The sequence below is a fragment of the Microcaecilia unicolor genome, chromosome 3 (genome assembly GCF_901765095.1).
Source record: "Microcaecilia unicolor chromosome 3, aMicUni1.1, whole genome shotgun sequence".
NCBI classification, from domain to species: Eukaryota; Metazoa; Chordata; class Amphibia; order Gymnophiona; family Siphonopidae; genus Microcaecilia; species Microcaecilia unicolor.
The window spans coordinates 267,211,956-267,236,476 of record NC_044033.1 but is presented as its reverse complement, the minus strand read 5'-3'; the positions used below and the strand labels follow the sequence as shown (position 1 = coordinate 267,236,476).

Here is a 24,521-nt window from a genome sequence, read left to right as displayed (position 1 = left end):
AGAAACACTGAGTCTGAGCTCCTCCAGTGTTCCACTTTTGCTGTCTCTTTTACCTGAAATAGTTTATCAATAGAAATCAAACAAAATAAAACATGGAGAAGAAAATAAGATGATACCTTTTTTATTGGACATAACTTAATACATTTCTTGATTAGCTTTCGAAGGTTGCCCTTCTTCGTCAGATCGGAAATAAGCAAATGTGCTAGTTGACAGTGTATATAAGTGAAAATATTCAAGCATTACTATGACAGTCTGACAGGGTGGGAGGATGGGGGTGGGTAGGAGGTATGCATGGGGACATCAAAGCATATCATTGATATTCGAACAGGGTGGGTGTGGATAGGTGAGGGGTGGGGTGATCAACAGAGACATACAGCTTTATGGTTTATAATGGGCTAGGAACCCCAGATCCTTGTTAAGTCCTTTCTGTTGGGTGTTAAAATATTCAATCATTCTGACTTCAAAGGTCTTACGTTCTTGTATGGTTTGTATGATATGCTTTGATGTCCCCATGCATACCTCCTACCCACCCCCATCCTCCCACCCTGTCAGACTGTCATAGTAATGCTTGAATGTTTTCACTTATATACACTGTCAGCTAGCACATTTGCTTATTTCCGACTGACGAAGAAGGGCAACCTTCGAAAGCTAATCAAGAAATGTATTAAGTTATGTCCAATAAAAAAGGTATCATCTTATTTTCTTTTCCATGTTTTATTTTGTTTGATTTCTATTGATAACCTTAAGAGTGGACTAACACGGCTACCACACTCCTCTACCTGAAATAGTGAAACACAAAGAAAAAAACAAGAGTCTTTCCCACGGAGGCTCCTATTTTGGTATCTTCATCAACAGACAATTTTGTAGTTCCGTTAGCGTTACCCTCTGGAAGCGTTACTGGTTGTGAAGCAAGTTTGCCATAGGGGTCTGGTGTATCTCGTAGGACTGGGAAGTGACTACCACCCCCTGCACTAGTAGAGCAATTGAGTTTCAAATTCTCGACAACCACGAGAGGAGCACAGCTGCTGGGAGCGGCCACAAGACGGGTTTATTTGACAGCCTGAAACATCTGCCAAACTGGTTGTAACAACAGCCAGGAAAGATATGAGGTTGGATATCCAACCTCATATCTTTCCTGGCCATACCTTCTACAGTAAGAAGTGACCCAAGAGAGCAGTCCATTATGGTAAGTGCAGATGCTAGTCTACTATATTCTAGCTCTAGTGCGGGGCTGGTACTACATCTCCAATAACACATTTGGTTAAGCCTGCATGTTTAAGCTTGGATTCTATCTGAGATGCCATTACTAGACTGGAGAGAGTTTTTTCAGGATATAAGAATGATATCGATATTGCTTTAAAAGATTGTAAGACTCAATTATCCTTTCAAGAGGCTATGGGTCAGATATTATGTGGAAGATTGGAGAATTTACTCAAACTGTACAGAGCACCCAGAAGTAGGGAAAGGCATCAACACATAGTTTATCTGTGCTGGCTAATAAGGTTGAGAAGTTGGAAATTTTTGCCAGACAATTACATTTGTTCCCTCAGAATAGGCCCTGATTGGGTTAGGAACTGGTTGAGTGGAAAGCGACAGAGGGTAGCAGTAAATGAAGCTCACTCTGAGGAAAAGGATGTTATCAGTGGTGTGCCGCAATTCAGTTCTTGGGCCGGTTCTTTTTCACATTTTTGTAAGCGATATTGCTGAAGGACTGTCTGGTATGGTTTGCCTTTTGTGGATGATACCAAAATCTGCAGTAGGATAGACACCCTTGATGGTGTGGATAAAATGAGAAAGGACCTTGCGAAGCTTGGTCTGGAATTGGCAGCTAAGATTTAATGCTAAAATATTAGGGTCAAGCATCTGGACTCTAAAAACTTGAGGGAATGGTACTGTTTAGGGGGTGAAGAGCTTTTATGCATGAAAGAGAAGTGGGACTTGGATGTGATTGTATGTGATGATCTTAAGGTGGCCAAACAGGTAGAAAAGGTGATGATGAAAGTTAGAAGGATGCTTGGGTGCATAGGGAGAGGACTGGCCAGTAGGAAAAAGCAGGTGATGATGCACCTGTATAAGAATCTGGTGAGACCTCATTTAGAATATTGTGAACAATTCTGGAGACCGCACCTTCAAAAAGATATATTCAGGATAGAGTCAGTCCAGAGGGCGGCTACTACAATGGTCAGTGGTCTTCATCATAAAGCGTATGGGGACAGACTTAAAGCATAGGCGTAGACTGGGGGGGGCAGGGGGGGCAATGCCCCCCCAAACGACGACGAGGCGCCGCCGCGCCATTAGTTAAAAAAAAAAAAAACACATGCACGCACGCGCTCCTCTCCATCCGCTTGGCTTCCCTGCTCTCTCTGTCTGCGTCCCGCCTTCCTCTGACGTCAGAGGAAGGCGGGACGCAGACAGAGAGGGCAGGGAAGCCAAGCGGAGTAGCGGACGGAGAGGAGCGTGTCCGTCTACCCCTCTCTCTTCCTCCCTCCCTCCCTCCCTCCGCCACAGGCAGCAGTCTTTTCCAGCGTTCCTGGCAGCGGTAGCGTTGTACATGCTGCCTTCGGCTCTGCCCTGAAGCCTTCTCTTCAAGTTCCTGTTCCCGCATAGGTGGGAACAGGAACTTGAAGAGAAGGCTTCCGGGACAGACCGAAGGCAGCGTGTACATCGCTACCGCTGCCAGGAACGCTGAAAAAGCTGAAGACTGTTGCCTGCGCCGGAGGGAGGGAGGAAGAGAGGGGGTAAACGGAGTCACCATCTTGGACCTCGCGGGGGGGGGGGGAGCAGAGGGAAGATGGATGGTACTGGGAGGGGTGGGGAGCAGAGGGATGGACCAGGAGATGGATGGGATTGGGAGAGGTCAGGCACAGCAGAGGGAAGGAGCAGAAGATGGATGGGACGGAGGGATGGTGAGCAGAGGGAAGGAACAGAAGATGGATGGGACTGGGAGGGGTGGGGAGCAGAAGGAAGGAGCAAGAGATGGATGGGACTGCGAGGGGTGGGGAGCAGAAGGAAGGAGCAAGAGATGGATGGGACTGCAAGGGGTGGGGAGCAGAGGGAAGCCTACTGGAAAGAAGACACTGCATAAAACAGAAGACACTGGGACCAAAGCGAATAGAAAAACTAAATGATCAGACAACAAAGGTAGATAAAAGTATTTTATTCATAATTTATTAATTGAAATGTGTCAGCTTTTTGAAATGTGCATCTGTGATATTTTGCCTGTAAATTTCAATTCCTTCCTCCACATTAGCATATTCATTTGCATATATATATATGCAAATGATATGCTAATATGCTCCGCCCATTCTTTGCCCCCCCAAATGAAACAGTCAAACTACGCCTATGACTTAAAGATCTCAATATGTATGCTTTGGCAGAAAGGAGGGAGAGGAGAGATATGAGAGTGACATTTAAATACTTAAATGGCATAAATGCAAAGGAGGCGAGTCTCTTTCAACTGAAAGGAAGCTTAGGAATGAGGGGGCATAAGATGAAAGTGAAAGAGGATAGACTCAGAAGTAACCTAAAGAATACTTCTTCACAGAAAGGGTAGTGAATTCATAGAACAACCTCCTGGTTGATGTGGTGAAGACGAAAACTGATCTGAATTCAAGAAAGCTTGGGACAAGCACATAGGATCTCTAAGGGAGTGAAAGAGAGAGTAGATGGTGTGGATGGGCAGACTTGATAAGCCAAATGGTCTTTATTTGCATTCATTAATTCTATATTTCCATGTTTCAATTTTCCCCATTCACCTATTATAACACCCTTGGAGCTGTTTAGTGTTTTTAGTGTTCTTATATGGCCCCCTCTGAAAACCTAGTCTCAGAGAGGGCTGTAATTATGTGGGAATTATTACTCTGATATTTCTACTTACCATAAGAAATATAATTGTTTGGACAGGTGAGGCAACAGGGTTTCTATTTCCTTACGTCCACCCCAAGATAAAGGACAGAAGCTATGTTCCTTCCAAAAGGATAGTCTTTATTCCAATATAGATAACAACAAAACGATCAGATAAAGCAATGTGGCAGGTAACAAATAGCAAAGAAAATCAGGCTATAATAAAGTGGTAAGACAGGTAACAGATAGCAAGGAAAATCAGGCTATAGTAAGGCAATGAGACAGTAGCAATTTGTTACAAGAGGGAATACGGGGCCCACAGCTGCAAATACGTACTCTCTGAAGAACATCTGACCCGACTAGCTTCAGTACCATAGTGCCTTATATACACTGGACTGAGCACCAATCCCCCCTTCCCAACTTGCAAGTTCAGCTAAATTTTATGTTAAATCAGCTAATTTCTGTGTCACTCTATTGTTTACATAAGATGGCACCTACTATCTCAATGTTTATGAAATTCAGCTTCTTAAAATAGGTTCAAGTTTTCTTTTACAGAGGATTATAGACACCATTTTGTTATAGGAATTTTCTAGTACCCAGGGCTTATCAAAGTGTTATCTAGATCCTCAACACTTCTCCGCCTTCAAACCTTGTGGAGTAGTCTCAGTGGCACCGACTCTGTCAGGGAAGATGGAATAATGCTCTTAAGAGTCAGAGTGACCTCGGATACACAGCTTTTCACAGCTCTCAGCAAAATTGCTGCTGTATTACACAGAATGCTGAAGTCAAGGCTTTCAGAAAGATTCAGCCCTCAGCAAAAGTATAGAAAAGTTTGAGCCTTATAGCTATGCAGTTCTTAGGTCATAAATGACCTGTCAGTGGTCAGAAAAGAGCACATCAATTCATTAGGAAGTATGCTTCGGGTCGCAACTCTGGATTCCGGATAACCATAAAGGGCTTCCTGATGAGGTTTAGTTGTAAATAAGCTTTTATGTGTGGTTTGCTGTCCTAAAAATTATGAGTTCTTTTCATAGCTATGTAAATTGTACTGTAAACTGCTTAGACCTTTTTGTATGAGGCAGTATATAATTAAACTATGAACTATGTAGATTTTAGAGGTGCCTAAGGAGGCAATGCCACCAACCTCCCAAGTTTATTTTCCACCTGAGAAGACATGCTCTGGCCCTAGAGATGGATGTATCAGAGGACAGTTTGAATGTCACTCAATTATTGGAAACATCTAACGAAGAGGATTGACATCTACTCTTCTAATGACTTTTGTCCTCAAGCCAGATAGAGATTGAATACTGAGACTTTATTTTAGGAACCAGAGAAGTTGTTTAAGGGGTCGAAAGTGTGGATTTTTCCTGATATGTGGTCTGGATACACAAGAAAAGAGGAAGCAGATTTTGACAATGTGCCAAAAAGTTTTAATTCTTGAAGCTACTTTTTGCATTTTCCCTGTAAGCGTTTGGTTAACTATCAGGCTTATTTTCGAAAGTGATCGCCGGCGATCTTCCGCCATAAATCGGGAGATGGCTGGCGATCTCGCAAAAGTGGCAAAATCGGTATAATTGAAAGTGGCGTTGTTTACACAATCGCTGCTTTCCCGTCGCCGCACCGGCAAAAGCTCAAGGGGGGGTGTCGGCGGCAAAGCGAAGGCGGGACATGGGTGAGCATGGGCGTGGCTACCAGATGGCCGGCTTTTGTGGATAATGGAAAAAAAGCGGCGTTAATCAGTATTTCGCCGGGTTTACTTGGTCCTTTAATTTTCACGACCAAGCCTCAAAAAGGTGCCCCAATTGACCAGATGACCACCGAAGGGAATGAGGGATGACCTCCCCATACTCCCCCAGTGGTCACCAACCCCCTCTCACACTAAAAAAAAATAAAAATAAAAAACTTTTTTGCCAGCCTCTATGCCAGCCTCAAATGTTATACCCAGCTCCCTGACAGCAGTATGCAAGTCCTTGGAGCAGTTTTTAATGGGTGCAGTGCACTTCAGGCAGGCAGACCCAGGTCCATCCCCCCCCTACCTGTTATACTTGTAGTGCTAAGTGTTGAGCCCTCCAAACCCCCCCCAAAACCCACTGTACCCACATGTAGGTGCCCCCCTTCACCCATAAGGGCTATGGTAATGGTGTAGAGTTACGGGGAGTGGGTTTGGGGGGGATTTGGGGGGGGGCTCAGCACCCAAGGTAAGCGAGCTATGCACCTGGGAGCTATTTGTGTATTTTTTTAAACATTTTTAGAAGTGCCCCCTAGGGTGCCCAGTTGGTGTCCTGGCATGTGAGGGGGACCAGTGCACTACAAACGCTGGCTCCTCCCATGACCAAATGCCTTGGATTTCACCGGGTTTGAGATGGCCGGCATTTTTTTCCATTATCGCTGAAAAACAAAACCGGTGATCTCAAACCCGGTGAACTCTGGCATTTGGCCGGGCTAAACCGTATTATCGAAAAAAAAGATGGCCAGCCATCTTTTTCGATAATACGGTTCCAGCCAGCTGTTGCACCGCCGCCAAAATACAGACATTCGATTATGCCCCTCTATATGAGCAATCACTACATTTTCTATGATTCCAAGCAACTAAAAGCTTTCTTGGACAATAGAAATCTGGATAGGGTGAGACAGTGAGAAATATATGAAGTAAGCAAATATAAGATCTGGTGAAAGTAGTTCTGGAAATATATTACTCTGTGGGGGAATGCTTAGATTTTGTAATATGTTTCCTTAAATTTGCTTTTTTTTTTAATTACATTTGTACCCCGCACTTTCCCACTCATGGCACGCTCAATGCGGCTTACATGGGGCAATGGAGGGTTAAGTGACTTGCCCAGAGTCACAAGGAGCTGCCTGTGCCCGAAGTGGGAATCAAACTCAGTTCCTCAGTTCCCCAGGACCAAAGTCCACCACCCTAACCTCATTTTCCTAATGAATCCTCTCCCATACTTGAGGGCTTATAGGGTTTTGTACATTATCTTTATATTTCTTTATTGTTGAGAAATATCTTTTCCTTTTGTATTGCATAAAGCATTAGCTCAGATATTCAGTTCATAGTTGGAGCAAAGCACGAGCTCTAAGGAATACTGTTCCTCAGCTACTCAGAAGTCTCCACCCTCACAGTCCAGATGATGCAATGGGGTCTTCAGCTTCATGAGTGGGAACAATGTAAGGCAATTGGGGATAATTATTAAAGATACAGACAAAAAGGAGGAGGATATGGTCCAAACAATGACAAAACATGCATGAGGAGTGAGGAAAGACAACAGATGATGGAGAGACTGTAGATCACACCATTCAGTCTTGATTTAAAACAGATGGTTGTCCAACAAGAGGAGTCTGTAATAAATGTCAATCCATGGCACAGAAGACTCAACACGGCCATATTTCGGCACTAGGCTTGTGTCAGTAGTACAAAAAGACAAAGTTACGACTCTGATGAGCAGAAATTAGCCTTAGAAACTGGGCTTGATATGAACGCTGGGGTAACTGCCTCGGGAAACAAAAAGAGGGAGCATGTCCATGTCACAAAATTGCTCCCATCAATGTTCCTTTTATTTGCATGTAGAAACGCTGTAAACAAAAATTATTTTGTGTTTAACCATCATTTATACATGCAAATAAAAGTTACAGCAAAGGGAGCAACGATAGCTCCCAAGATTGCTTGCCTTTTGTACCTCACTTTGAGGATAAGTTTCTATATACCTCTAGTCATTTTCAAAATATATATTTTTGGAAGAAATACATAGATAATTTTCTTGCTGCCTAGACTGGTATAGAGCAATAATTTGAGGATTTTTTTTATTGTGGTTGAATATCTGCAATCCCAATTTGCCATTCACATCTACAAAACATCACCAGGCCTTACTATTTTTGAATATGATGGTCATATTGAAAGGCTCCAGGTTCTCCACTACTATTTATCAGAAAAGTACTGATCGTAATAATCTTCTGCAATATGACAGCTTCCAGCCTAGACATCTGAGGAATAATATACCTATCAGCCAATTTCTAAGGTTGCAATGTGTGTGTACAGGACTGAATATAAATGTAGGGCAGAAGATATGTGGAGAAGATTTGAGGAAAGAGGATATCCCAGACATATAAACAAAGCGTATAAATGAGTGCTTTATGCCCAGAAGTCATTCCTGTTGCAACCGTCTGCATGCACAAAGGAGACCTCTCTAGTTTGTTTTTTTTACCATATTCTGACTGTGCGTTTCAAATTAAATGCATCATCAAGCGCTATTGGCATGGTTTGCAACATCATGTCACAACCATATCCCAGGATTTGCATTTTCAAGCCCCATCCTTTGACATTGCAGTCTGCTGCAGTATTTTTAACTACATTCCCTTGTTTCATATATTCCCATCCCATTGTTCCACATTCAAGCTTTTTATTGCATTATCTCTTATGTTCTGTATGGCAACGCACTTTGGATGTTTATATGTTTTATATGGATTACTAGCCTCCTTGTTTAACGTTAATGGAATGGAATTGTATATACTTGATAACCTTGTTGTATTTGTATTTTTTGTATATTCCTCATTTTTGGTAAATTAATTTACCAAAATTAAGATTCACTTCTCAGGGGTACCGAAGCGCCCATCTGCCGGCCAGATATGTTGTCCAGAGAGGTGTGCTGTCTTCCTGGTGCCAAGATTCGCGATATTGTGGAAAGATTGCCTAGGCTCATCAAGCCTACAAACCATGCTCCTATGCTACTAATCCCTGTTGGTACAAATGAAACAGCTAAATATCCTACTGAACATAGCATACGAGACTTCGTGGCTTTGGGTCAGAGGGTGAAGTATCTAGGTGCACAGGCAGTTTTCTCATCAATCCTCCCTGTCGAAGGTAAAGGTCGAATGAGAGAAGCTCGCATCTTGGAGATAAATGCGTGGCTGCATGGTTGATGCCGACGAGAGTGCTTTGGTTTCATAGACCATGGGATGATTTTGCAAGAGGTACTGAGCAGTGATGGTGTCCATCTGTCAAGGAAGGGAAGGAGTGTCTTCAGAAACAGGCTGGCTAAAGTACTAAAGAGGGCTTTAAACTTGGGAAGGTAGGACATCTAATGCATCTATAGAAGAGAATAAAAAGAGTAAAATCTGGAGAGCCTTATATACCAATGCCCTTAGTATGGGAAACAAACTTCTAGATCTTGAGGCTACAATGATGGAAGCAGACTTAAATTTAATGGCAGTCATGGAAACGTGGTTCACGGCGAACCATGACTGAGATGTTGCTATACCTGGCTATAATCTACTCAGGAAGGACAGAGTAGGAAAAAAGGGTGGAGGTATGGCATTATATGCTAAGAATGATATCCAAGTGACAGAACTGCAGGACATGTGGGGTATGGAAGAAGCGCTGTGGGTTAAACTGGAAAGAGGGAAAGGAAAATGTATCTATATCGGAGTGATATATAGACCACCCTCACAGTCGGAGGAAATGGACAGGGACTTAATTGAAGACATCTGCAAGATAGCTAGGAAAGGGAAGTACTACTGATAGGTGACTTCAATATGCCGGATGTTGATTGGAGTGTCCCGGCTGCGGGGTCATCTAGAAGCAAAGAGATCTTAGATTCCCTACAGGAAGAATTGTTCCAGCAGTGGGTAACGGAACCAATGCGGGTTGGAGCTATTCTGGACCTGGTGCTTACAAATGGAAAGTACGTTTCTGAAGTCAAGGTGGCAGACCATTTGGCATCTAGTGATCATCGTATGGTATGGTATGGTATGGTTCAATATTAAAACAGAAGAGAGGGCTCATTCGAGATTGAAGGTCCTGGATTTCAAAGGAACTAACTTTGCCAGGATGGGGGAATTTCCAAGGAACAGTTAGCGGGATGGGAACATCTGAAGGATGTAGAACAGCAATGGACAAGACAAAGGAGCTATATCAAAGGCAACTAACCTTTTATATTAGAAAATTACATAAAAGTAAGAGGAGGGAGGGAGGGAGGGAGGAGAGAAACAGCAGCTCGCTTGATTTCTGATCTTCTCCATATAGAACACATTACCCCTATTTTGAAAAATCTTAACATAAGAACATAAGCGTTGACATATTCGGACAGACTGAAGGTCCATCAAGCCCAATATCCTGTTTTCAACAGTGGCCAATCCAGGCCAAGATCCCAGAACAGTAAAACAGATTTTATGCTGCTTATCCTAGAATATGCAGTGAATTTTCCCAAGTCCATCTTAATAATGGCTTATAGACTTTTCTTTTAGGAAATTATCCAAACCTTTTTAAACCCTGCTAAGCTAACTGCTTTTACCACATTCTCTAACAAATTCCAGCGTTTAATTACTCGTTGAGTGAAGAAATATTTTCTGCGATTCATTTTCATTGTATTACTTAGTACATTCTTTATGTGCCCCCTAGTCCTAGTATTTTTGGAAAGAGTAAACAAGCAATTCATGTCTACCCATTCCACCACTCAGTATTTTATATACCTCTATCATATCTCCCCTCAGCTGTCTCTTCGCCAAGCTGAAGAGCACTAGCCGCTTTAGCCTTTCCTCATAGGGAAGTCATCCCACCCCCTTATCATTTTTGTCGCCCTTACTTTTGATGTGATGTCATAAGAACATAAGAATAGCCATATTGGGTCAGACCAATGGTCCATCTATGTCCTCCTCTAATCTACAATTTTCCTTCCATCCTCCCTCCATACCTTTTTCTAATTCTGCTAGATCTTCATTGTCTGCCAGTACAATGGCTGGTGAAATTTAAAGTATTATGTCTCATACATAAAGCTTTGAACAATGTTGGTTCTCTTGCCCTTGCGTCCTCTTTTAGAATTTACTGCTCTAATTATTTCCTACCTGGAGAAAAATTATTACTTGATATCCCTTCTCTTAAACAGGTCAGATTAGATATCTATCGTGCGTCCATTTTCTACATGAAAGGTGCCTGCTTGTGGAACTCTGCCTCTTGAATTGCGAAGCACTGAGTCACTGTTACAGTTCAGGAAGCAGCTTAAGACCTTTCTATTTGAGCAAGCCTTTCCTGTATGCTGAATGAAGTGAGCACATGCTGATTTGGAAACACAATATTGAATATGTGACTTAGATTTTGATGATTTGGAAACTCATTATTGATTTTATTTGAGATTGAATTTTAGATTTTTATTTATTTATTTATTTATTTGTTGCATTTGTATCCCACATTTTCCCACCTCTTTGCAGGCTCAATGTGGCTTACAATACATCATGAATAGTGGAAATGAGAAGAGAATAGACAATTGGTATTACAGAAGGATTTTGGGTTACATGATAATGATAAAGCATAATATTGAAATAACAAGAAAACATTTTAAGATAATTCTGGGTACATGTGGGGGATTTCACATGTGATGATCTTAGTGATATGTCTTGTTGAAGAAATGAGTCTTCAGTAGTTTGCGGAAGCTGGTTAGTTCGTAGGTCGTTTTTAGGTTGCGCGGCAGTGCGTTCCAGAATTGTGTGCTCATATAGGAAAAGGTTGATGCATGCGTTAGTTTATATTTTAGACCTTTACAGTTGGGGAAATGAAGATTAAGGAATGTGCGAGATTATTTTTTAGCATTCCTGGGTGGTAGGTCTATCAGGTCTGACATGTAGGCTGGGGCATCACCATGGATAATTTTGTGAACTAGGGTGCACACCTTGAACGCGATGCGTTCTTTGAGTAGGAGCCAGTGTAGTTTCTCTCGTAGGGGTTTAGCACTTTCATATTTTGATTTCCCGAATATGAGTCTAGCTGCAGTGTTCTGGGCTGTCTGGAGTTTTTTGAGTATTTGCTCTTTGCAGCCAGCGTAAAGTGCATTACAATAATCTAGATGACTGATTGAACCAAATTATGGAAGACGGTCCTTGGGAAGAATGGTCTTACTCTTTTTAATTTCCACATTGAGTGGAACATCTTTTTGGTTGTGTTTTTCGCGTGATTTTCTAGTGTTAGGTGCCGATCAATGGTACCTCCAAGAATTTTTAGGGTGTCCGAGATTGGTAGGTTAGTTTTGGTGTGTTGATGGTGGCAAATTTGTTCAGAAAATGGAAGAAGGAACCGTCTGAAAATAACAAAAAGCAGCATAAGGAGTGTCAAAGCAAATGCAAGGCGCAGATAAAGAAGGCCAAGAGGGATTACGAAAAAAAGATAGCATTAGAGGCAAAAAAACATAGTAACATTTTTTTTCGGTATATTAAAAGCAGGAAGCCGGCAAAAGAATCGGTTGGGCCGCTGGATGACCGAGGGGTAAAAGGGGCGATCAAGGAAGACAAAGACGTAGCGGAGAGACTGATTGAATTCTTTGCTTCGGTCTTCACCGATGAAGATTTGGGTGGGATACCGGTGTCGGAAATGGTATTTCAAGCGGACGAGTCGGAGAAACTTACTGACTTCACGGTAAACCTGGAGGACGTAATGGGGCACTTCGGCAAACTGAAGAGTAGCAAATCTCCTGGACCGGATGGTATTCATCCTAGAGTACTGATAGAACTGAAAAATGAGCTTGCGGAGCTACTGCTAGTGATATGCAACTTATCCTTAAAATCGAGCGTGGTACCGGAAGATTGGAGGGTGGCCAATGTAACACCCATTTTTAAAAAAGGCTCCAGGGGAGATCCGGGAAATTATAGACCGGTGAGTCTGACGTCGGTGCCGGGGAATATGGTAGAGGCTATTATTAAAAACAAAATTACAGAGCACATCCGAGGACATGGATTACTGAGACCGAGTCAGCACGGCTTTTGTGTGGGGAAATCTTGCCTGACCAGTTTACTTCAATTCTTTGAAGGAGTAAACAAACATGTGGACAAAGGGGAGCCGGTTGATATTGTGTATCTGGATTTTCAAAAGGCGTTTGACAAGGTACCTCATGAAAGGCTACAGAGGAAATTGGAGGGTCATGGGATAGGAGGAAATGTCCTATTGTGGATTAAAAACTGGTTGAAGGATAGGAAACAGAGAGTGGGGTTAAATGGGCAGTATTCACAATGGAGAAGGGTAGTTAGTGGGGTTCCTCAGGGGTCTGTGCTAGTACCGCTGCTTTTTAATATATTTATAAATGATTTAGAGATGGGAGTAACTAGCGAGGTAATTAAATTTGCTGATGACACAAAGTTATTCAAAGTCATTAATTCGCGACAGGATTGTGAAAAATTACAAGAGGACCTTACGAGACTGGGAGACTGGGCGGCTAAATGGCAGATGACGTTTAATGTGAGCAAGTGCAAGGTGATGCATGTGGGAAAAAAGAACCCGAATTATAGCTACGTCATGCAAGGTTCCACGTTAGGAGTTATGGACCAAGAAAGGGATCTGGGTGTTGTCGTCGATAACACACTGAAACCTTCTGCTCAGTGTGCTGCTGCGGCTAGGAAAGCGAATAGAATGTTGGGTATTATTAGGAAAGGTATGGAAAACAGGTGTGAGGATGTTATAATGCCGTTGTATCGCTCCATGGTGTGACCGCACCTTGAGTATTGTGTTCAATTCTGGTCGCCGCATCTCAAGAAAGATATAGTAGAATTGGAAAAGGTGCAGCGAAGGGCGACTAAAATGATAGCGGAAATGGGACAACTTCCCTATGAAGAAAGACTAAGGAGGCTAGGGCTATTCAGCTTGGAGAAGAGACGGCTGAGGGGAGACATGATAGAGGTATATAAAATAATGAGTGGAGTGGAACAGGTGGATGTGAAGTGTCTGTTCACGCTTTCCAAAAATACTAGGACTAGGGGGCATGCGATTAAACTACAGTGTAGTAAATTTAAAACAAATCGGAGAAAATTTTTCTTCACCCAACGTGTAATTAAACTCTGGAATTCATTGCCGGAAAATGTGGTGAAGGCGGTTAGCTTAGCAGAGTTTAAAAAGGGGTTGGACGGTTTCCTAAAGGACAAGTCCATAAACCGCTACTAAACGGACTTGGAAAAATCCAAAATCCCAGGAATAACATGTATAGAATGTTTGTACGTTTGGGAAGCTTGCCAGGTGCCCTTGGCCTGGATTGGCCGCTGTCGTGGACAAGATGCTGGGCTCGATGGACCCTTGGTCTTTTCCCAGTATGGCATTACTTATGTACTTATGTACTTATGAGTTGTGTTGAGAGGTGAGTATTAGACATTGGGTTTTTTCTGCATTAAGTTTCAGCTGGAATGCATCTGCCTATGAATGCATAATATGTAGACTTTGGTTGATGTCGTTTGAAATTTCCTTTAAGTCTTGTTTAAATGGGATTTAGATCGTTACGTCATCAGCGTATATGTATGGGTTGAGGTTTTTGTTTGATAGCAGTTTGGCGAAGGTTGAATAAGGTTAGTGAAAGGGGGGATCCCTGTGGAACTCCGCATTCAGGTGTCCATGTGGCAGATGTAATTGAATTTGATGTCACTTGATATGAGCATGTGGTTAGGAACCCCTTGAACCAATTGAGAACGTTACTTCCGATTCCGAAGTATTCGAGGATGTGTAGTAGAATTCCATGATCAACCATGTCAAAGGCGCTAGACAGGTCGAATTGTAGAAGTAGTATGTTCTTGCCGGTTGCAATCATTTGTTTGAAATTAGTCATGAGCATAACTAGTACTGTTTCAGTACTGTGGTTAGAACAAAATCCTGACTGGGAGTTGTGTAGTATTGAGAACTTGTTTAGATAATTAGTGAGTTGTTTGGTCACCATCCCTTCTGTTATTTTGGTTATTAAGGGAATGGATGCTACTGGTCTATAGTTGGTTAGTTCACTAGCATTTTTTTTTGCATCTTTGGGTATGGGGGTGAGTAGGATGTTTCCTTTCTCCTTCAGGAAGAGTCCATTTTGTAACATAAAGTTCACGTGTTTCGTCAGGTCTGTTATAAATTGTTGAGGGACTGATGTCATAAGGTTGTTTGGGCATATGTCTAGTTTGCAATGAGATTTGGCAAATCTTTTAAGCATTTGAGAGATGAGATCTTCTGATAGTATCTTGAATTCGGTCTTCTATCTGCTGAGTATTCTCCAGGGTCTGGGTCTAGGCAGTCTAGGAGTACATCATATTCAATGGGGCTGACAGGTATTTTAAGTCGCAGTTGTTCGATTTTCTCCTTGAAGTACTTCGCGAGGTTGTCGGCTCCTGGTGTGTCTTTACTGTTGTTTGTGACTGGTGTGGTGTCTAGTAGTTTATTCACGAGTTTGAAGAGTTTATATGTGTCCTTGTAGTTTGGTCCAATTTCAGTTTTGTAATATAGTCTTTTGGTTTGTCTTATAGTATATTTATATTTTCTTCAAAGTTGTTTCCAAGCGTTAAGTGTGGGTTCATCTTTCTTTTTATTCCACAAGCGTTCTAATCTTCTGACTTGTGTTTTGAGTTTTTTTCAGTTCTTTGTTGAGCCATGGTATTGAGTTCTTTCTGTGTGAGGTTCTGGTTTGAATTGGGGCAATATTGTCTAATATTAATTTGCATCTGTTGTCCCATTCTAAGAGGAACTGGATTGTGTCTGCTTTTATTGTCCATCCGTTATGGTAGATCTGTTGTCAGAATATAACCGGGTCTATTTTCCTCTCGTGGTGTAGGTTTTCCGTGTTTGTTTGTTAAGTGAGTCTTTCGTTCTCCATTGGAGGGAGATGTATGCTTTGTAGTGGTCTGACCACGGTGTAGGTGTCCATTTTGTATCTATTAGTATAAGGTTTGAGTGGTGATCTAATTTGTGTGTGATGATGTCTAATGTGTGTCCTTTAATGTGGGTTGGTTGCGTGTTTGGTCCATGAAGATCCCATAGTTGCAGGAACTCTTTGCATTCTTGGGTGCTTGTTGTGGTAAGATCTTCAAGGTGTAGGTTAATATCTCCTAGTATGATGAGGTTTGAGGTAGAGACACAAGTGTTCGAAATAAAGTCCATGAAGTGTGTTTGGGCATCTTGCCAGTTGCCTGGTGGTCTGTAAAGTATAACTGCGTTGAGGTGGTCCTGCAGATTTGGGTGATTGATTCTTACAGAGGCAATTTCGAGTTGTGGCAGAATGGATTCAGCTGTGGTTGTGATGGTGAATTCTGATTTATATATTGTGGCTATTCCTCCTCCTCTTTTTCCGTTTCTTGTCCAATGGGTAATTTTGTATCCTGGTGGACATAAGTCTAAGATTATTGGGTCTTTAAGGTCATGGATCCAGGTTTCAGTGATGAATAGGAGGTCGAGATTATCTGTGGTGATCCAATCTGTTATGATCTCTGTTTTATTTACTACTGATCTGGCATTTACATATCCCATTTGGATTTGTCGGTAAGGTTCAGTTTGGGACATGGTTGTGTTAATTTTTATTATTTGTCTGTTTTCTTGGTTTCTGGTTCTGGTGTGTCCTTTCTTCCCTTTCTGTTGGTTATTGCTGTATGTGTTTGTTTTTCCTTTTAGTTGGTTGTTATTCTTTTGGACTAGTGAGTTGTAATTGGGTTGTCTGTGAGGTTTATATGCTGTTGGTAGATTGTTATTTATGTTGGGGGTGGTCCATGCGTAATGGATTAGGGGGATGAAGTAGATTATCATGAGCAGTTTATTGATATTCATGCTGGCTGTATTTGGTAGTTGTTGGTAGTTGGCGTTAGTGAATAAATTTTTGTGTGAGCCTCAAGCAGTATCAACATTAAGCATATATAGGTACATATAGGCATATATTAGCAGTTTGCGTGAACATCAAGCAGTATCAATATTAAGCATGTATAAGAATATATTAATCAGCCTTGTATGAACATCAAGCAGTATCAATTTTAAGCATGTCTAAGCAGTTTTGCATGAACATCAAGCAGTGTCAATATTAGGCATGTATAAGCATATAGAGCATATATAAGCATATCTCAATCAGCCTTGTATGAACATCAAGCAATATCAATTTTAAGCATATCTAAGTATATATAAGCCTATATTAAGCAATTTTGTGTGAGTTTCAGCAGTATCAGCATTACTCATGTATTACGCTCTTTTGTGTGAGAGTCGTTTCAATTGAAAATGAAGAGCAGGGAGAAAGAAAGAAAAGGGAAAATGCCTGGGTTTAGATACTACTACTACTACTACTTAACATTTCTAGAGCGCTGCTAGGGTTACGCAGCGCTGTACAAATTAACAAATAAGGACAGTCCCTGCTCAGAAGAGCTTACAATCTAAAGGACGAAATGTCAAGTTGGGGTAGTTTAGATTTCCTGAGAAAAGGTGTAGTGATTAGGAGCCGAAGGCGACATTGAAGAGGTGGGCTTTGAGCAATGATTTGAAGATGGGTAGGGAGGGGTTTCTGGCTGAGATTGTCTGGGTTTAGATAGAGTCTCTAGCTAAAGTTGGGTGGCTCCAGGAGAAAATGCCTGTGTAGGTGCGATTTCAATGATCGCAAGGCTCTAGGGAATGGCTACTGCCATTCAGAGAGTCGTTTCAAATGGAGAGCAGGGAGAAGGATGAGAAAAAGAAAAATGCAAAAACGGAGATTGAGCTCTCCTGTATCGTTTGTCCTCCAGTTAAGCAGGGTTTCGGGGGATGGCTGCTGCAATTTGGAAAGTCGTTTCAAATGAGAAGCAAAGAGAAAGAAAAAAAGAGAGAAAAAAATGCAAATACCAAGTCTGAGCTCATCTGGCTCGTTTATTCTCCAGTTAAAGCCTCCCACGAGCGAGGTCCCCGGGGATCGTTGAGTCTGATTACCTTTATTCTGGTTCTCAGTGTTAGCCACGTGGAGCGGTCGTCTGGGGAAGACGGGTCTGGAGGATAAACTTCGCTGTTGCCATTTGGCCTTTTGGACACGCGCGGATCAACTGAAATGGCGATAGCTTGGTCTAGGGATGGTTCACCAGTTTGCTCTGATGTGTCTCCGGTCCGTCCCGGAGTGGAGGAGTAGCCTAGTGGTTAGTGCAGTGGACTTTGATCCTGAGGAACTGAGTTCAATTCCCACTGCAGCTCCTTGTGACTCTGGGCAAGTCACTTAATCCTCCATTGCCCCTGGTACAAAATAAGTACCTGAATATATGTAAACCGCTTTGAATGTAGTTACAAAATGCCACAGAAAGGCGGTATATCAAGTCCCATTTCCCTTTCCCTTTGGTGTTTTGTCGTGCCCGGCGTTGAGTTCCTCCGTGACTGCTTGCTCAGGGGAACCTGCAGGTGGTTGTGCACGTGTGGGCTCGGTATTGTTTGCTCCTCCAGGTCGGATGCCCCACCGGTGTTCTTTCCTCCGCCGTACGCCCTCGATGTTTCTTTCTCTGCTGTACGCCCTCGGCTTCCACCGCTGTGTTCTGGGGCGTCGGGTTCCGGAGCAGTTCTAGGCAGAGATATCTGGTGATGATCCCCTCGGTGCCACGCTCCGGTGCGGGGTGGTTGTCTGGGAAAACGGGTCGATAGGAGAAATTTCATCTCTGCTTTCTGGACCACTGGCACGTTCAGATCAGTCTTTACCTTTTGGATCGTTGGGACCCATTCGGATCAGCCGATATGGCGACAACGTGGCCCCGGGATATTTCAGGTAGGTCAGGTTGTTTGTGGTCTCTGGTGCCTGAGTCGGTCCTGATCGGCGTCAGGTTTTGTTTTAGATGAGCCGACGTGGTTTAATAATTTGCCAGTTTGTTTCGGTGTATCTCCGTTCCGTTCCGGTCCGGTTGGGATGGCCTAGGTGTGTTTGTCCATTCGGGACCTCGGGAGCTCGTTTGCGGAGCTCCTTACCTGTCGGCCATCTTTCCTTTGTATTTAAATTTTGATATATTATTTGAATTTAAATTTTGATATATTATTTGAATTTAAATTTTGATATATTATTTTAGTTTTATTTTACTATTTGTTTATTTTTATAATTTTGTCTACTCATCGGACTGTGTACATTTTTACTACAACCCACCTAGATTAGTAGGATAGATTGGACTACAAATGTCTTTTTTAAAAAATAAATAAATGGTGACAAAAATGAAAGAATCAGACAGAGAGGGAAGTTAGAAAAGAGGTCAAAGAGCACAGGAAAGGTTTCAAAAGTAGCGTAAAAAGGAGGCTAAGAATAGGCCAAGGGCAAAGTATGAAGAGCTACAATAACTGAGCACTAACTCACAAGCAAATCTCCAGCACCAAATACTTCTTCATACAAGAGTTGCTTCGGTGTTAGCCATTATTTACAGGGCCGCCGAGAGACTGGGCCGGGCCCGGGACCAAGGCCGCCCCTGGGCCCCGCCCCCACTGCCGCCCCCCGAGGGGGGCCCGGCGCCACAGTCCCACCCGCCACTGCCACCGGGCCTCTTCCACCCGAACCCCCGCCTGCAGAAGTGCTGTCTTCTGAGACTCCGGCATGCGCGGCCCACACAGACGCGCTCCTCTCAGCTGATCTTCGCTGTACTCTGCAGGGCTTCAGTGCGTCTGATGTCCTGCACGCCTTCTCTGTTGGAACGCGTGCCGGCCATCGCCTCAGCTAGTTCCAGCCCTCCGTCGTCCCTCCCACCCACCCGGCACCAGGCCTTCCTCCCTCCCACCCGGCACCAGCCCGCCCAGCCTCCATCCCTCCCTCTGAGCACGAAATTTAAAAGTCTTCCCTTGTCCGAGTTAAGGCGGCGTCAGCAGTAGCAGCGAAAAGCGTGCTGCTGGCTCGGCGCGCCTCCTTCAGCCTTCCATCTCTCAAACTCTGATTCCGCCCTAAGAGGAAATGAGGGCGGGACCAGAGCTTGAGAGACGGAAGGCTGAAGGAGGCGCGCCGAGCCAGCAACATGCTTTTCGCTGCTACTGCTGACGCCGCCTTAACTCCGACAAGGGAAGACTTTTAAATTTCGTGCTCAGAGGGAGGGATGAAGGCTGGGCGGGCTGGTGCCGGGTAGGAGGGAGGAAGGCCTGGTGCCAGGTGGGTGGAAGGAAGGAAGGAATGCCTGGTGCCTGCTGCTGGGTGGGAGGCAGGCCGGTCTGGTGCTGGGTGGGAGGCCCGGTGCTGGGTGGGAGTGCTGGGTGGGTGGGAGGCCTGGTGGATGCCTGGTGGCCTGGTGCTGGGTTGGTGGCCTGGTGCTGGGTGGGTAGGAGGCCGGCCTGGTGCTGGGTGGGTGGGTGGCCTGGTGCCTGCTGCTGGTGGGAGTGCTGAGTGGCCGGAAGGCCTGGTGCCTGGTGCTGGGTGGCCTGGTGCCTGCTGCTAGGTGGGAGGGAGGCAGGCCGGCTTGGTGCTGGGTGGGTGGGAGGCCTAGTGCTGGGTGGGAGTGCTGGGTGGGAGGCCTGGTGCTAGGTGGCCTGGGTGGGTGGCAGGCCTGGTGGTGGGAGGGAGGGAGGCCTGGTGCTGGGTGGGAGGCCTGCCGCTGGGAGGGAGGGGAAAAACTGCACATGGATGGAGGGCAAGAAATGAAGAAGAAAGGAGGAAAGTAAAGAAATAAATGGAAAGGAGAAACAGAGTTAAGAGAACAGGACCAATATGGATAGAAAAACAAAATCACCAGACAACAAAGGTAGAAAAAATAATTTTATTTTTATTTTAGTGTTTGGAATATGTCCAATTTACATCTGCTGTCTTATTTTGCACTGGGTATACTGGAGCTGTAACAGCTTACAGAAATTATTTATAATGAAAAAAATCATGTTATTTTTTTCTCCTATACTAGCATAATATTTTCAATAATGTCTGTTTATATGCGCCATGGCTGGTGTAAGGGGTGTGGCCATCATAGGGGTGGAGTCATGTGGTGACCCCGCCCATGAGTTAAATTGCCCTGTTGGCACTTTGCGATAAATAATTAGATTTTGGGTTGCTGTTTGGGCACTCGGTCTCTGAAAGGTTCGCCATCACTGGTTTATAGAATGTGCCTAGCACCTGTCTGCGCAACTAAATTTAGTCACTGGCAGTAACTGCTGACACCTAAATTAAGCATGGACCGGGCATATTCTATAACCACATGCTTAGATTTTAGAAATGTCCACAATCTGGCCATTCCATGCTCACGCCCATTTTCAACTATGCAACTTAGAATTTTCACGCATCACGTTATGGAATACACTTAGACAGTTCTGCACGTAAATTCTAATTAATGCCAATTAGTGCCAATAATTGCTTAAGTGGCAATTATCAGCACTGACAGGCTTGTTAACTAATTAAGTTGCAAGCACAAATCCAGAATATGACTGAATTTGCGCATGCAACTTAAGTTGCACTATATAGAATCCGCAGGTTTATGCAATAATGAATGCCAACATTTTAGGGAACTCTGATAAATCTAGCTCTTGCAAGTTTTTTAGTCAATTGTCTACTGTGTAATAATTTGCATGTGTAGGTCAAGTATATACAAAAAAGCAAAAAGAAGACACAATCTCCACATAAAAGGTCCAAACCAAAGAAAGGATGGAGAACAAGCACAATGTCCAAAACAAAGGGCTGTACAGTACAAATATTAAACAGCAACTTTATTAAAATGACGCAGAACCCAACACAGGCTGTGTTTCGGCCTAATGGCCTGCATCAGGGGTCCAAAAATACATCTGTAGGAAACCCTATTGCACAGTTTGGCGTGCAAACTATGCTGGTTAGACACCGTCGGAAGTAGTGCTGGTGGAAGTCGGGTTAAATGACATATGTCATTTAAATGAGTACAAATGAGGATATTGTATTTGTTCTCCACCCTTTCTTTGGTTAGGTAAAGTATATACAAGCTGGAATCCAGAGAGCAAAAAGGGAACTGAAGTCTTCAATTCTAAAGGTGGAGGGGATGCTACAACCAAATATTTACCTGATCTGATACATTGTACCAGTCATAATCAAAGGAGTGGACATGCGTTTCTCCAGACAGTGATAAGATGACCAGATTGTAACAAGCTCTTGATGTGTAAAGTAGTATAACTGTGACTCCAATAGCCGTCACCTGGCAGAGAGATGAACCCTGCAACAAACATTTAAAACTCATTTTAACACCTCATGAAGAAGCTAATGGCTAGAAGAATGTTGAATATTTAAAGATGGCCCAACTATGAGGCAATAGTGATGGAATGCAGCACTTGGTGGAGGGAGCTGACGTCATCATTATCAGACAGCACCCAGGCATTGCTTAATGATGTCAGCTCCAGCTGAACATGAAAGTGAAGATTTGGAATCACAAAACTAAGAAGATGTGACCTGAAAGTCTTCTGGCACCACCAATAAGGCAACAAGAAGGTTATCTGTGAAGATAAACTTTACTATTAAAAATGGGTGTCATGAGTCATTTTTGTAGTCCAAGTTTTCTCTAGACAATAGAAAAACATAAGACCAAATAGAAAAGAACAGTAAAATAATCACCAACAACGATAAGTCAATAGAGAGTGGAGGAGTAGCCTAATGGTTAGTGCAGTGGGCTGGGGAACTGGGTTTGATTCCCGCTGCTACGTAACAGTCAGCAGTGGGTTGAGATCCTGGGGAATTGGGTTCAATTCCCTCTGCAGCTCCATGTGACCCAGGGCAAGTCACTTAGCCCTCCATTGCCCCAGGTACAATATAATACTAGATTGTGAGCCCACTTTCAAAAAAGTGCTCAGTAACCACTAGATGAGTCAAGGAGCACAACTGAAAGTTATTCCTCCTGAAGCAGCTGTAGTACACTGCAAAATGGTGGAGTCTGGCGAGACTGTTGCAACTGTCAAACTTAAGCTAAGTAGCTCGAATAACCAACGATCTGAGTGTTTTGAAAATTGAAGAAAGTTAAAAAGAGAAAAACAATAAATCTTTTTGTGGAAGGTTTTTTCAGTCAATGTTCAATGCAGCAGGAATATTGAAAGTAATACCTGCAATTTCTGAGGCTTTTTCTTTCCTATTTGTGAATAATTTGCTTAATAACTGATTATAGATACAATGAAGTGTGATTTTTGTAAAGCACTGAATACCAAACATAACAACTTAAAAAGAATACACTGTTCAATAGGTAGCCAATGTAGGTCAGCCAAAAAGTGTTTATATCATCAAAAGATTTTTTATTTTTCAATAACACAGCCACCATATTTTGCATGAGCTGGAGCCTTTTTAATTGATATTTGGCAAGCCACAATATAAAGTGTTAAAATAATCAACCCCTGAGGTCACAAAAGCATGGATTAGATCTTTTTCTTTAAAAAAAAAAGAGCAAATCCTGTGCAACAATCTTAAACCTGCAAAAGATGACAGGCCCACACAATGAAAATTGTTGCCAATCGACTCCAATTATTGATTGCTAATGCTTTAGTAACTAACTGATTTGTGCGTGCATCTGTCCTGGACACCCAACTTTGGTGGACCTTAATAGGATCTGGGAGTAAATGGGTAAATATCAGCGCTACCCCCCATTCCACCCCTGGACAGTCCCGTACTGAATATCAGCAGCACTGTGCAGTTAAAGTGCCACTGAAAATCCAGGAATTGCCTGTTCACTGTGACTTAACTGGGTTAAATCATTCTGAATCAGGGTTGTCAATGCTGCGGTAATCCCGCGGGGTTGGGCGGCTTTTTCAAGTTGGCCGTGGGCACTTTTCCAGAGTTGCGGGTTGAGAATATCTGGGTGGTTTTGGGGTAGTCCGGTGTCTGAACGCTCAGAGGGCTCGAATGCCAGTGTTAAAGTACGCACCAAAGATGGCTGCAAATTGTATTGCAATTGTATTTAAATAGATGTAAATGATGTCACTAGTATTCCTTCTCAATGCTTACATGGAAGCGCTGCAATGCCCAGAAGCAAATGCTGGACTTAACGCCGGCTCAGGGGTAGTATTAAAGGTTTTCAGGAGAAGATTTCTTGTTAGTTTGTTACATTAAACTGAAGGCAGTCTTGTTGTGCAAGCAAAGAAGCCTGTGCAAGTTTTAAGCGAAGACAGTGAGAAACAAACGGGTGAGGGTCAGAGCAAAACCGAAACTGGAAGCACACATTTGTGCTTGTTGTTCTGCGCTTAAATATTTCAAAAATTTAAATGCAAACAGTTTTTGAAAGGCTCATATTTAAAGGTGCAGAAGGAACAGCACCGATGTGTGCTTGTACTTCCCCTACTTTTGGTTCAATAGTGCAAGCATATCTTTAAGCATTCCTGAGATATTTTTTTGTGGTATTGTTGCGTTGTGGGCTTAAGCGCCCGACTGTGAGAACTGACCCCTGAGATGTATGTAACGATTTATAAAATCCTGCTGCCACCTCATCGAGACACCCATTTTCGGTTCCAGCAGTGAAAAGGTGAGGCACTGGGAGCAAAGTAGAAGAAGGAGAATGGGGAGATAGGGAAAAAAGAGAAAATAAAACATAAGGGAAGAGAGGAAAACAAATAGAAAAACAGAAAGAGAGAGGCTTACCTTCAAATACAAAGTGAGATAACTTATCTGGTTATCTTTCAGAAGATTTTCAGCCACATTTATCCTGGCTAGGTTTACTAAAGTGTATTACCATGTTACTGCATGCTAAGGCCATTAATGCACAATTATTAGTAAATAGGTCTCATTGTATAAAACGGCATAACACAGTAGCACTGTTCAGTAAATGTAGCCCTTAGCAAGGATACTTAAGTGGTTCTACTTAAACAGATACACATAACTGGATAATGTTGAACATCAATGCTGTTTGGTTAACCTTTGACTCCTCCCCCAGAATGCCTTTTCATAGGAAGCCAAATTTATGCATTTGCCAGGCTCAAATTTAAAATAAAATAAATAGATTTCTGAAGTTAACTGTGAAAGCATAACACATAATACTCCTGCCCCATCCCCCTTCTCCCGCTCTCCTCACTTCCCCGCTCGATATTGAGACACTTTTAT

At 43.0% G+C, this 24,521-nt stretch overlaps 1 protein-coding gene across 2 annotated transcripts in view; it reads right to left on the bottom strand.

The window, feature by feature from the left end:
• Positions 1 to 24,521, bottom strand: part of GPR137B (G protein-coupled receptor 137B) — a 75,182-nt gene that overhangs the window by 11,509 nt on the left and 39,152 nt on the right. The window contains exon 6 of one of the 2 annotated variants that reach the window (XM_030198074.1): positions 21,514 to 21,663. The exons of the other annotated variant lie outside the window; for it this stretch is intronic. Coding sequence (XP_030053934.1) covers positions 21,514 to 21,663 — 150 coding nt within the window. The remainder of the gene's footprint in view (positions 1 to 21,513; positions 21,664 to 24,521) is intronic. 2 annotated transcript variants of the gene reach the window in all.